Source organism: Macrotis lagotis, chromosome X (genome assembly GCF_037893015.1).
Source record: "Macrotis lagotis isolate mMagLag1 chromosome X, bilby.v1.9.chrom.fasta, whole genome shotgun sequence".
In the NCBI taxonomy this organism is placed as follows: Eukaryota; Metazoa; Chordata; class Mammalia; order Peramelemorphia; family Peramelidae; genus Macrotis; species Macrotis lagotis.
In genome coordinates, this window is record NC_133666.1 from 485,020,790 (window position 1) to 485,035,554 (window position 14,765).

The window sequence follows — 14,765 nt, forward strand, 5'->3', positions numbered from 1 at the left end:
TATATATATATATATATATATATATATATATATATATATATAATTTTTTGTAAGGGTGTGGGCTTAAGTGACTTGGCCAAAGTAACACAGGTAGGTAATTATTAAGTGTCTGAGATTGGATATGAACTCAGGTCCTCCTGACTCCAGGGCTGGTGCTCTACCCACTGTGCCACCTAGTTGCCCCTATATATTTTTACAATTCACTCTGTAATATAAAAGTCTATTCTTTTTAATTCCAACCTTCAACTTGTGTTCCCATGGCAACAATTTAAAATTCTGCCATATATAACTAATGAAATTTTGAGGGAGAAAATTTTGATAGCAAAAATGTATTACAATAGAAAGAGCTGATAGCAAGAGAAGATAGGTTGATCACAGAGCAAGGACAAGGGATGGCAAGTGGACAGTGGGTTATTTCTCCTTAATGTCTTCTTAATGTCAGGAGATAGTGAAGAAAGTCTCTAGCTTGTTGAATACAGATACCCTATATATCCTCGTTTTGGGAGGATGTGGAGCAGAGTTTTTCCAATATTAGCAGGCATGGGTGGATTTCAATCTTCTCCATTTAATGAAACTTCTAAATCAGTGAGATCATAGATCCATCTTAGTATCTGAATCCAGTATTCTCTATATCTCAGCAAAAAAAAAAAAATCTCAGTGTTCGTTACTAATGTAAAACAGTAGGGGGAAATCAAATTCTTGTTTTTCAATTCAATGATTGAAAATTATTATCATGTCTATTAAACTTTGTAAAAAATGTTTAAACCATAATTTTACAGGCAAACAATGTAGACGAAACATGTCATTTGTACATGGCAATCAAGTCCTTGCTTAATGTAGTTTGTTATTTGCTTTGAGAGTTGTATATCTTTAGTTATTAGACATTTTGAGCACGTGTATGTGTGTAGAGAATCTAGATATGCCCTTAAATCTAGAAACATTAGTGATCATGTTTGTACTCTTGGGCAAGCCATGACAACTCTCTGAATCTCACTTTCTTCATATGATAATTCAATGGTTTGAGGAGTCAGTAGTGTGATATGGCACCTCCAACACCCAATGTAATCTAGGGATGCATTGATAGAATTATCATGTCTCAAGTGAAAGAATTAATAGCTAGACTTTGCTCTGATGAGATCATAATATCACAACTGAAGTAGTATGTGCTGTTTCAGGAACTAAACTTTTAGGAAGAATATTGAAAAATTGAGACATAAAGAGGATGGCTTTCCAGGATGGTGAGAGGATTACAGACTATGTAATGTAGTACAGGCACTAAGCTAGAAACAGATAATAGAAAAGATGGAATAGGGCTTGGTAGAACAGAGGTCTCCAAGTATTTAAAAGATGGGTAGATGTAAAAGGAACTAAATTTATTATGCTTGTTCTCAGAAGACAGAAATAGGAATAATGGGTAAATGTCTCACCTGCTGAGTATAAGAAAGTACCCCCTTAATTTTAAAACAATTCTGAAATGGAATGTTCTGTTTTTAAAGACACTGCATTACACATAACAGAAAACATTCAGACAAAGAACATAAAACTATTTGTTAAGCACATTAGAGAAGAGACTCATAACTAAGATAGGAGTTGAAATGACTGACAGAACATTGTGAAAAGACATAGAATGAACAAGAAGTCAAAATACCTGGTATTTCCCATCATATATTGTTTGTGTGGGTAAAGGGTGATTTATGAGTAATTCTGAAAGGGATTCATCTTCTCAAACACCCAGTATAAGTTTAGTAAGAATCACTTCAAGCCTTATTAAGTTTACTTTGTCTTGGTTTTTTTGACAGTTTTTTTTGAAAGATAAGTTAATAGAGCAGAGTTATAATATGGACATAGCCAGGAGTATGCTGATAAATGTTTAGCTAGCTCTCCAGTAACAGGACATTTGATGTACTTCCCAGTTACATTTGCATGATTAACATTTTTCTCCATCATTTTCTTGTCTGGAAAATCAGCAAAACAATAAATCAAACCCTGATTTGCAGTATTTATGAATTTTCAAAGTGTAAATACCTACATTAAAAGTTTAACATTTGACTTGAATGAGTCAGTTTGAGCTAGCTCCAATATACCCCTATGTTTCCAAAAAACTGCAGGAAAAAAGAAACTGCAGTATTCTATTATAGTAAAGAGACATGGATAAACAGAATCATATTAACAGAAATATGATTTAGGAGGATGCTTAGGGGATATAAAAAGACTAATTGAAGGAATTATAAATGTTTGAATGAAAGAAAGGATTTATTGAGGATATGAAGGCAGTCTTCAAATATTGAAAAGGCTATTACACGCAAGAGTAACTCAATTTTTCATGCTTTATCCTAGAGGTCAGTAAAAAGATCATTTAATGGAAATAACAGGACCCAGATTTCAAATTCAACGTAGTTCAACTTTTTCTCATAGATGGAGAAAGAGGAATGGACTGCATTAGATAATAAGTGAACTCAATGCTAGGTTTTTCAAGTAGAGACCTCTATAACCATTCAGCAAGGCCTATAATAGCAAGGTTCCATGAATTTAAGAGATTTTGACCTAGAACGCCTCCAAGATCTCTATTAATGATGTTTATATTTTATCTGTTTCCTTCCTCAAAGCAATGTAGAATTAAATCATGTAATTCGGGAAAAGTGCTTTATAAACTGGAAAGTATTATATCAAAATAAACTATTATTATAAACTAGTCCAATAATATTCTATGATTTTATGATATCCATATTTGCTAAAGGAAACGCCTAATTCTAGGGTTTTTGTCTCTTTCGTTCCAGAAGCACTAAAAAGCAAAACACCAGTCCTGCTAAATGACAATAAGATTAAACTGTTAATAGGACAAAATGTGTTCATTGTTTTCGACTGTTATGAAAAGCTGTGCTTTTAAGAATTTCATTACTTTCTATAATTGAACATTAAATTTTAAATACTATACAGATATGCCACTGTATCTTTAGACTAGATCCTAGCTTTATTCCTTTAGTTGACATTTAAAAATGGTTTGTGTATGTGGAGGTTATCTGTCTAGTAAATAGGAATAATATACTAAATATGAAACTAGTAATAGAAGAAATTTTCCCAGGTTATTTTATTTATCCCTATCCATATGTGCACACATTTTTTAACTAAGATGATGATTATGAAGGTATGCTTGGGTCATGCTGCATTTAGAGTACTTATCCAGATTCCCTATGCTTTTTGATTTTCACATCCCTAAGAATTTTATCTTCATAAGTACCATGCTCCAGAAATAAATATACTTGTATAAGCATGTGGAAGTGACTTTAACAAACATTTATGCAAATTTTGCTATTCTACTTTGATGGATTTGTGGCCTCATGTATGCCAGCAGTCCCTCAACTAGTACATATCTTAAAACTGTCTACCCAGTCTGAACTTCTATAGTTATTATGCATAACTTTCTATTAACTCCTCCATAGAAGGGCTATATAACATGCTGAAAACATTCTTCCTAGCCTTTAACCAATTCATAATTAACAGTAAACTATTCAACTATCTTAGCCTTCTTTATTTGTAACCATCTTTATTCTTTTTCTATTATGATTTTTCTTGATGAGTATATCTTTTATGCTATTCCTATTCTCTAATTAGAAACATGTTGCAGGCTAATTGTATATACCAGGTGTCTCTCCATTAGTTTTGGGATTTCCAATAAATATGATTCTTGAGGATTCCAGTTTTTTTATGATTTGAAGCCATATATCACCACTGATGAAATGTTGCTTTCAGAGGGATACTTGCTTATCATCTGTTTTTTAAAAGTTTGGGATCACTAAATCTCTTCATAATGTCCCAAATGTAGTCCAACCAATGCTCTATTTTTATCCAATTTGGGGCTTTGTCCACAATCTACTGCCAGTAATGCCAAGAAAAAAAATAAGTGATATATTATTATATACTTTATTTATATAGTGCATGTATTAATGTAAATGGGACTAAGTAAATAGGAGGCCCTTGTATGCGTTTCATAGTCTGGAAAATAGCTTTTCTTTATTTATTGGACTAGATGAGATCCTTAAAGTTGATGTCTTGATATTAATTCCTATGACTGATTACTTGAGTGAAAGGAGTCCGGTGGTTTCAGGTATTAAGGACTTGGCTAGTTGTGAAAGTATCAAAGCATCCATGACACTATGCTTGCTATAATATTTCAGCTGATATTTATTGATGGATCCTTATTACAACAATATTTGTCAGTCAACTTTATTCTAGTGTGGGGTTTTATCCTATGTTCTGTTTTCATTTCTGATATTGCACCAATAGAAGTTGTGTTCTAAATTAATTAAATAATAATCATCCTGTATTTTTCCTTGATCAGGTCATATCTGTAGCATTGTGCTAAGTTCTGGGAACCATATTTATGGAGAGACATTAAAAAGTTGAAGTGCTTCAAAAATATTTAAGGATCATTAGAAGTTGCTGAGTCCAGAGGAGTAGAGTTGTAATAAACATATTTAAAGGAAACATTTAGTCTACAGAAGACTGTAATAGAAATCTTCAAAGGAAAGATTTAACCCAGAAGAGGATTGTAATAAGAATATTCAAATATGTTAAAAGCTATTTTACAGAAAAGTGATTAGAACTGTTCTGCTTGACTTTGTAGAACCAACTAGTATTATTGTATGAATAAGAGCTATGAGTAGGAAAATTTGGGCTTAATAAAATGAATAAACAGACAAAACTCAAGTAGCCTCCTCAGGATTTAATAAGTTCTAAAATCACAGAATTCTTTAAAATTATAGATGGAAAGGCTTACTGTTTCGGGCATGGATTAGATAGACTAGGTTCTTCCAATTCTAAAATTCTCTGATTAAATAAAAGTAAAGTATGGAGAGAAACATCCAATTATCATCTCCCTTAGTCACTGACAAGTTTTCAGGTGTATCACTGCACCAACCCCTTTCAATTGTTTATCAGTTTGGTGTCCTCACCTCACTATCCCTTTCACATATGACTGCCCCTTTCATCAGTGAGGTGACACAAGAAAAATAATTGCAATAAGATAGTTCCATTCCTTCCTTATTCTGTTCCTTTTTTCTCAAAAACTGAAACATGATGCCTATAGTACTATAAACTTGAAGCCATACTGACTTTCCACATGTTATCTTTAGCCTTAAAGTCAATACATATATTTTTTAAATTTTCATGTGAATGCATAAAACATAAAGTTATTACCAAACCAATATTATCACATATTACAAGAGTACTTCATTTTTTCTCAAATATGCATTTTTTCTTATCTTGTCAAATAATTATACATATCTTGGTCTTGTATTTTATTTTCTGTTAAAGAAAAAGAATTTTTTACTCCAATAACTATTTCATTTCAATTATTTTATGTTCTAGTTTTTATTAGTACTCTTTTCATTCTTCTATGAATATATCCTTTCTTGGAGTCAGAGAGCAAAGAATACAACTATTCAAGTTTTTCTTTTCTTGTAAAATAGGGAGGATACTTGCTTTACTTTTTTGGAAACTAAAAGAAATGTTGTAAAGACTTTCTTAATTGAAAGACCCTATTATCAGTATAATCTGATCAAATGTCTTTGTATTTCAATTATTTGTCATATTTTCTTGATTATAATATCTAAATTAACTGATAATCAAAAGATTTTTTCATTAAAACAATCAACAAAATTCGAATCCCAAATTCAACTATTGCTGCATTGTTTTGTTGTTGCAGTGCTTAGATTTTTATTATGCTCCCTCTCCCCACCACTGCCAAATCAACAACAACAAAAATCTCATTTTATTTCACTTTGAGAAAACTCTTCATTTTTCCCTAGACTTTCCATTTCACGCTGTTTGAATTTTATTAAGATCTCCTTGCAAAAAAGCTAAGTGCAGGCTATATAGTGCCCTACGGGATCCCAACCGCTGATTCTATGATGCCGAAAACCTCTTGAGACATTTGATTTCTTCTGAAAATTCCTTTGAGATTCATAGGGAAGCAAGTGAAATCTTTTCAACTGCATTCAGGAATATCTGAGCTACAAGGAAATTTCCTTTATATCTTTTGCACAGTCTCACCTGATAACTAAAAAATTATCAACCAGTTAATCATTTTGATGGTTTTAAACTAAGTTGTTTTTTATTTCTTCCAGAAAATAGGTTAAAAGTATTGTGATCTTTTATGAAGAGTTTCAATATATGTAAAGCACTCTTCTATAATATGAGTAAGATTCAAAGATAATTAGGAAACAATTTTATTGACCTTATAATCATGTTTTTCATATTGAATACCTCTAGATTATATTCAAAGTGCTTTTCCATTGCTCAAAGTTCCTAATAATAACTTTGTATTAATTCATTATTACTGATTGTAAAGAGATAGATGATTATTTTCATTGACCTCATTCTTTGCTTCCACATATGATTTTGGTGCCACTTAAAGTATGATTATTTTGGTGTCAGCAATTCAAAATAAATTTTAAGGAGAGTTATGAGGGTTGTGATCCACATTGGTAGATGATGTATCCATAATAACTTCCAGTTACATAGTACTTTGCAGTGTGCAAGGTATTTTATGTATACCATCTGATGTTATTCCTCAAAACCCAAAAAAGTAGATGCTCAGGAAACCAAGGCAGAGCAAGGTCAAATGACATGTCAAAATTATATAACTAATAAATGCCTAAGATAGGATTTGAATGCCCATATTCCTGACTTCAAGTTTAATATTCTATCTACTAGGTCGCTTAGATAAGTAATGAAAATCATAGATCTTTGAAAGGTATGACTATTGATTAAAATCTGTACTTTTTACTTTTTAGCTTTTCCTCAGATGTCATAAATCAATAGTTAGTGATATAAGTAAAACATTTCAACTAAAACAATATCTTTTCAGAGTTTTCTATGGGCAATGGACATATTTAAAAGAATAAGTAGTCACATGTATTCTTTAGCCCATTACATAAATGTTCACTGAATTTCCCTATCCAAATATGAGTATTCTTGAGAATTTTTCATTAGCTCAAATTAATATTGATTAAGCATCTCAGTGCCTTAATTCTGTTCTCTTTTAGATCACTTGATGTTTTTTGTTGACTTTTATTTGATGGTGATAGGTTGCTTTTTCCTTCTATTTCTGGGTCAATGCTATAAGAGATTAATTGAAATTTCTAAAAGTTTTCATTGAAACTTTCAATAGCAGAGCAAAAAATATTTTGTTCATACCTTCACCTTGTTCAATTCTTACAGGATGTGTGACACAGGAGAAGGCCTATTCACCTTTCAAACAAGGGAAGGAGAAATGATTTATCAGAAGGTTCACTCTGCAACCTTGGCAATAGCAGAACAACATGAAAGACTAATGCTAGAGATGGAACAAAAGGCCCGGGTAAGGTCCCTTTTCTGTACATTTAATATTTGGAATATTATGCATGTAATGTGAGCAAAACTGTATATTTGCAAGCATATTCTTCTTTCAGGAGTGGTACAACACTATCCCCCTTAACAAGTATTTATTAGGTATAGACATTGATGGAAAAAGTAATCTAATCTAGTAATCTAATCAACTATACTTCCCATGTTCAGTAACTCTAAACAGGGTTTACTTTTCCTTCTGTATTTAAATGTTCATTCCTGACTATCTGAAATGGATCATAGACCATGGAACAGAGAGCAGCTGGAGGAAAAAAAGTCCCAATACTTGTGGCTCAAACTAGAAAACATTAACTGAGAATTATTACATGTAATGGTAGCAGTGGATGGAGTTCCAGGTGTGGAGTTCATTAGTTCAAATTTGACTCTCAGACATTTATTTGCTATGTGACCCTGCACAAGTCACTTAATCTTGCTTACTTCCGTTTGTCTGCCTCAGTTCATCATCTGCTGGAGAAGAAAATGCCAAGTATCCAATATCTTTGCCAAGAAAACCCCAAAAAGGGTCATAAAAATTGTACATGACTGAAAACAGTTAAACAACAATATCTTTGTCTCTTATGGTCAAACTATTCTCTTTTTTCTGTTCTGAGGCTACTATTCCAAAGTTTGGAGTTTGCTATATTTCATTTATGGGGAGAATGCATATGTGCAGAGAGAGAGAGAGAGAGAGAGAGAGAGAGAGAGAGAGAGAGAGAGAGAGAGAATAGTACAATATTTAATGATAATAATAATGTTGTCCTTCACTTTTGAAGAAGACTACAACATCAGGGAGGTGATGCCAGATTAAGCCCACGAATTCGATTTGGCAGGGGGACTGTGCTAGGGTACCAATCTCACTTTCTTCTTCAGAGACAGCTGGGTCAGTTATGAGATATGAATCGCGATGACTGGAGATGCCTCTGGATGAAAATCAATCAGGGTTAAGGGACTTGTCAAGGTCACACAGCTAGTAAGTGTCAAGTGTCTGAAACCAGATTCAAGCTCCTGTCCTGACTCCGAGGCCAGTGCTCTACCCACTGTGCCACCTAACTGCCTAATGTTTACCATATGAGAAAGCTGTGCTCTATATTGGTTTAGAAAGATACCTTCATTTCAATGCTGAATTGTTTTACCAAAGGGATGATAAGACATGAGCAACATTACAGTTAATGGGTAACCAATGTAAATATTGTAGGGAAATTATTCACAAGGTTTCCTTTCAGTCACTTTGAAGAAATGATAAGGGAATAACTTGTACTTTATACCTGCAGTAAAGGTATCTTTGTTTTATTTAAGGCTCAAATATAGACAGTAGATGAAAAGAAAGAAATAGAATGACACTAAAATTATGGATGGTGCTTTGCTAAATAAGGAAAAGAAGAAAGATAGAAACAACAAGCAAGGAAACAGAAACAAAGAAATGATACTTTGAAAAAGTATAGAAAGCATTTTTAAATTTAAAAATAACAGGGCGGCTAGGTGGCACAGTGGATAGAGCCCCAGCCCAGGAGTCCCTGAGTTTAAATCCAGCCTCAGACACTTAATAATTACCTAGCTTGCATGGCCTTGGGCAACCCACTTAACCTCATTTGCCTTGCAAAAAAAAAATCTAAAAAAAAATAAGGAAAGGAATTTCATCAGTGTTCTTCTGGTTCTCCAATCATTTTAATACTTTAAATCTACCCAAAGACATTCATTCAAATGTTTATGGTTTAGATAAAGACCAGTATGTTGCTGAAAATTTTAAATCTCCTTGAATATAGAGGACTAGTGTTATTGCTGAGATTGCAAATAGTTGATTTTTCCATTCATAGGGGAAACTTTTAATGCTATTAACAAACTATTTCATTCATTTATCTTTCTCCTATAATAATTATTGGAAGAGATGCCTCATAAAAGAGAGACAAGTCTCATCAGATATGTTGTGAAGGTAATTCTCATTTAGATACAGGTTTAATGAAATGGTCAAAAAAGTCTCATCCAGTTCTAAAATTGTGTGATTCTTTAATTATGATTTATGAAACAGTATTGGATCACTTCAGAAATTATCTAGAATATGACTTTCCTGTGGGTGTTGTGTCACCTTAGAAATTAATTCACATATTTGTAAAATAGCAGTTCAATCAAGATTCATTTGAATTCTCTTGAAAAATTGGTTTTTGATTCAGTTCACTAAATGCATCCTTTTATCAACTGCATAGGGATCTTCAGCATTTCCTTCAGATGGGCTATAATGCTTCATACAGACAAAATCCATTACTTTCAGAATAAACTCATTTAATTTTGCTCCCATGATAGAAGTTTCTTGAATTATCTAACTCAGTGCAATCAAATTTCATCTCTATCTACTATAAATCCCATCCTGCCTATGATATTTAATAATTCCAAAATTTACAATTCTGAAGATAGAATTCAAAGGAATGATTCCCAATCTATAGTTTAATTACCCTTCCTGGAATTGCCATTTTAAATTGCCATTATTTGAAATTACTCAAACTAATTCATTTCATTTAAAGAAAAATTATAACAACATTATTATTAAGTATAATAACATTATTGTTATTCTTGACAGAATTATAAGTAGGCAATTGACCAGTTCTAGGATTAGCTATATGACCATTGATAATTTAAGTTTCTGATACTTTATTTTCCCCATCTATAGAATGAGGTGATAGGAGATTGAACTTGTTTTCTTAGATCACTTCCAGCTCTAAATCTGTAATTCTTTCATCCATGGAAATATTCTAACCCTATTTAGGGTATCACACTGTTTAAATTGGGTGTGTATATATAATCATCATCATCATCATCACCATATTTATGTAGCATTTTAGAGTTTATAAAACGGAATTCTCTTCATAGTACTCCTAACAGGTAGATAGTAAAAATATTTAAATAATATTTTGCAGAAGAATAAAACAAAGTACAAAGGGCTCTAAAGTGCATTTTCCAAGCTAACATAGCAAGTAAATATCTGAGCTATTATTCAGGCCTAGGTCATCTCATACCATGTAAAACACAATTTGCCTTTCCAAAGGAAATTCCTTAGCATCATAGAGAAATAGGAGATTTGATATAAAAAGAAAATGACAGGGAGCAAAAAAAATGGCATTAAATGAAAAGTGCTGAAAAGAAGGAAATCATATGAGTTTTGCTTTCCTTGGACTGGGTGATAATCTCTATAAGGTTAAAGACAGCATTAGAGATTTTATACTTAACAATATTTTATATGCATTTATAAAATTTAATTTATTGCATATAATCAATGAGAGAGGTAGTGTAATGGAATGGAAAGAGAAATACTCGAAACAGGAAAGTCTGTGTTCAAATGTTGCCTATTACTAATAGTAACTTTGTGGCCATGGGCATGTAAAAAAAATTCTCAGCACCACAGCCAACTTTTCTAAGACCACAATTACCAAGATTTACCATGTGCCTTGAACTTATTAAATCATGCTTTCACTGAAAAACATAAAAAACACCTGTACAGTTCAACAGCATAAAAGGTATTGTTGAAGAACCATATAGAGATAGATATTCAGCAATGTCAATCAAATTAATGAGGTTAAATTATAATGCTATTATTCAGGTCTTTAATAATATACAAAGGACTTTTATTCAATCTTTATGCTAAGTCCAGTCATCATCAAGTACTGATTAAATCTCAGCATTGGGTACCATTTATGTATCCAGGAGATCATAAAATAGAGCTACCCTTTGTGTACATGCATGTATCCATATATGTAATTGTACTCACTTATCTTTTTCTCTATAATCCCCAAACTTAGTAGTTATTGGCACATAAAATGTGCTTACTAGGGACAACTAGGTAGCACAGAAGATAGAGCACTGACCCTGGAGTCAGGAGGACCTGAGCTCAAATTTGGTCTCAGACACTTAATAATTACTTCACTGTGTGACCTTGGACAAGTCACTTAACTTCATTGCCTTGCAGACCCAGCCAGAAGTGATTACTAAATGCTTCTTGATTTACAAAATAGCCGAAAACTGTTTTTCACATCAATTGACAATAAACTTAGAGAGAGATGAGCACAGACAAGAAACAAGAAACCTGAGAGGTCATGAACATTTGAGAAATGGGTGCTGGTAAACCCTGCCTTCAATGTAATCTCTTCTGGAGAACATAGTCTTAGTTTCAGTGTTGAAGAAGCAGAGAAAAAGCCTCATGGTTTGAGAGCTAAAATTGTCTAGAGGAGAATCATCTGACCAAATGAGAAGAGCCTCCAAGTGCCTGCAGATCAAAGCAATGGTAGAATCCATAGTGGAAGTTGAGGGCGATAAAATGGCTAGAGTTGAAGAATTCCAATCTTCAGGAGTGTTTGTGGAAAAAATAATCAAATGATCAAGTAAGAGAGTTCTTGAACTTAAGAGTTCCTTAACTACTCAGTCTTCTGAAGTAGTGATAGTCCTAACCTCAAAAATCTGGGATGGAGAGACAAATGGTGAAACATCCCTTCTCAGAAATAACATGAACCAGAAGTCTCTAGGATTGAATTTATATAACATAAAGTAAGAATTTGCAGATTCTGGGCCATGATTTAGATGAGGCAAAATGTTATGGCCGATAGAGTTCTGGATTTTGGAGTCTTGAAGACCTGAAATCAAATCCTGTATATGACACTTCCAATACGAAGAACATGAGAAAAAATTGTCTCTCATTCCCTCTTCTATAAAATATTAACTGCCCAATTAAGCTATTGGGAAGGACAAATGAAATGATAACTATCAAATGCTTTGCAAACGTTCATTCTAGAAATAATAATCAACACTAAAAAATAAAGAATGCATCATCTGTGTCTTAGAGGAAAATATCAACGTAACTGGATTAAGATATCTGTATTTCCCAGAAATAATTTTCCTCAGCATAAAACTACTTAGTTGATTAAATAATAATATACTTTCATAGTCATGTTTTTAATAATCAAATCTATGTGATAATATCTATGTAAGAAACTTATATCTGATGAAAAACTGCAAGGGATTTTGTACCAGAGTGGCAGGGTTTCAACCTGAATCTAATTCAGTTTGCAGCGTCATAGGACTGAGACTAGGAAAGAATTTAGAGAAAATTTAGTCCAACAGTCTCATTCCACACAAGAAGAAAGAAACTAAGAAAGGTAAAATAGATTTTCCAAGATCACAGAGGTAAAAGAGTCAAGTTATGAACTCAAGTCTTTTGATTTCTAATATACTATATCATTATACTATATCAATCACTCACTATATGAAGGGCCAGATTTTGTAAGGTTTAAGAAATGTAAAGATAAAGTGGCTAGTCCTTACTCTTGAGGATTTTACATCAAGTTGAAGGAATTAAACTTGTACTGAAATAACTCTGAATAAGTGAATAAATGTAAAGAAAAAGCAAACAAAAAAGGAAAAAAGTGGGTGGGGGAGCTATTCAGTTAAAAAAAAATACCTTTCAGAGCTAAAAGAGACTTCATAGATAATGTAGGTCAATGTCCTAATTTTTTCCAGATTAGAAAACCAAGATCCAAAGAGTCTAAGTGAATTACTCAGTCACATAGAGTAGGTAATACAGCATATTTTTTTTAAAACCAGTTCTTCCTTATAATACATTCCATGTACTACCATGCATTAAAAAACTTTATGGCATCTAATCAGACAACATCTGAGTTAAATGATAGTACAAGGAAATTAGAGATGGGAGGTGGGGAGGTGCCTATTCCTGGCATGCATATACAAAGTCAGTGAGATAAAAGAGGGAAAAAAAGAATGAAAAAGGATAATTAGTCCTTTGACTGAACTTGGCTGGATCATGGAATATAAAATGGAAAGCAGCATGAAATAAAACTAGAAACAGAATAAAGGTTTTGAGGGTCTTTAATGTGCAGTCAAAGAGTTTTTGTAGTGGAGTGCCCAGGAATTTGTTTTAATTAAGTTGGGGAAGAGACTATGATTGAGCATTTACATTAATTAGATGAATTGGGCATTGGAGTGATTAGTGGCTTGACAGGAGAAATCAGTTAGAAATGGTCTAGGCAACAAGTCATGAGGACATGAACTAGCATTAAGTGACCTGGAAGTGACCTGAAAGAACTATAAATAAGAAATAGTTTGGAGTCAAAGTGAAGATTAAAAACTTCAAAATTTTACTTATATACCCTATATGTTAGGACAGATCCCACAATTTAGCACCTGAATGTAGACTGTGACCCTCTATTCTTTCTTTGGTTTGACTTACACATCCCAACCTGCTCTATACTATCATGTCTGAAGTTCTTAGAAACATAAGTAAATAAATGAGGGAGGAAGTCTATATTTTTGAGACAACTCATAACTCTTATCTGTAAGCCCTGTTGTCTTTTGTCCCTTCAAGAACAATCTGCACAATAAGAAAGCAATTCTCTACAAGTTGCTCCTCCTTCCAGTCTTAATGCAAGGCAGATTCTCTCTTTTTCTACTCTTGAACTGATGAGAAATGCCAAGCTCCCTTAATTCACAATGTCCAGAAAAAGGGTGTGGAGAAACTGCTATGACTTTTATAATAATAAGCAGTTCCCTTAAGCCAGAAAAGTACAAAACTACTCCTGTTGGTTCTCTAAATGATGCACAAAAATTCAGCCAACTTCTCATTCAAACTATATTTTGTGTCATCCTATCAGAATATTTATCTTGTTATAGAAAATCTCCTCAGGTTGACTCTCTAGGAAATATAAACAAGCCCAATATAAACAAATCCTCACTCAACAGAAAACTGTGTCAAACAATCAGCAAATAGCCCATGTTCATAGGAAAGCATATGCAAAACTAATCTTTTCCTTCTGTTTTTCCCTCTCAAACAAGAGCATAGCAGAACAAAGAAACCAGGCACTTCTGAGAGATTTCATCTTTTCTCAAACAATAGATGGGGCTGAAGGATGATAGCTTAAGCTTCAGCAGAGTACACCTCTACTCCAGTTTGTAGACTCCCTGCCTTTTCTTCAGCCAATCCAAAACACAGTTCTCTTCCAATCTCCAGCTTTCCAAGTAAAGCAGCTGAAGCTGTCCTATCACTTCACTGTTCCTGCTAGCATCTTTTCGCTCAGCTTCTCTTGTCTTCTTAATTGCTGCTGATATCCTCTTAACTCCCTACCATCTGGGTTTTTCACAGCTTTTAACAGCTCAAATTAGAACCTACTAGTGGTCAATGACTCATCTTTCCCTTATGAAATAAAACTCACAAATCCAATTCTCTGTCATTTCTGAAACCAATAAGCCTTATTTAATATCCTCCACAGTTCCCGATGAGTTATTTGATTTACAATGCTGTGAATTTTAACCTTGCAAGCTTTAAAAAGTCACATGCAAATAAACTAAGGGACCATGATACCCTTCAGCACCAGTCATTTCTCTAC

General features: G+C 33.1%; 1 protein-coding gene across 1 annotated transcript in view; it reads left to right on the forward strand.

Moving 5' to 3' along the window:
- Positions 1-14,765, forward strand: part of DOK6 (docking protein 6) — a 709,371-nt gene that overhangs the window by 523,208 nt on the left and 171,398 nt on the right. The window contains exon 6 of the mRNA XM_074201732.1: positions 7,222-7,360. Coding sequence (XP_074057833.1) covers positions 7,222-7,360 — 139 coding nt within the window. The remainder of the gene's footprint in view (positions 1-7,221; positions 7,361-14,765) is intronic.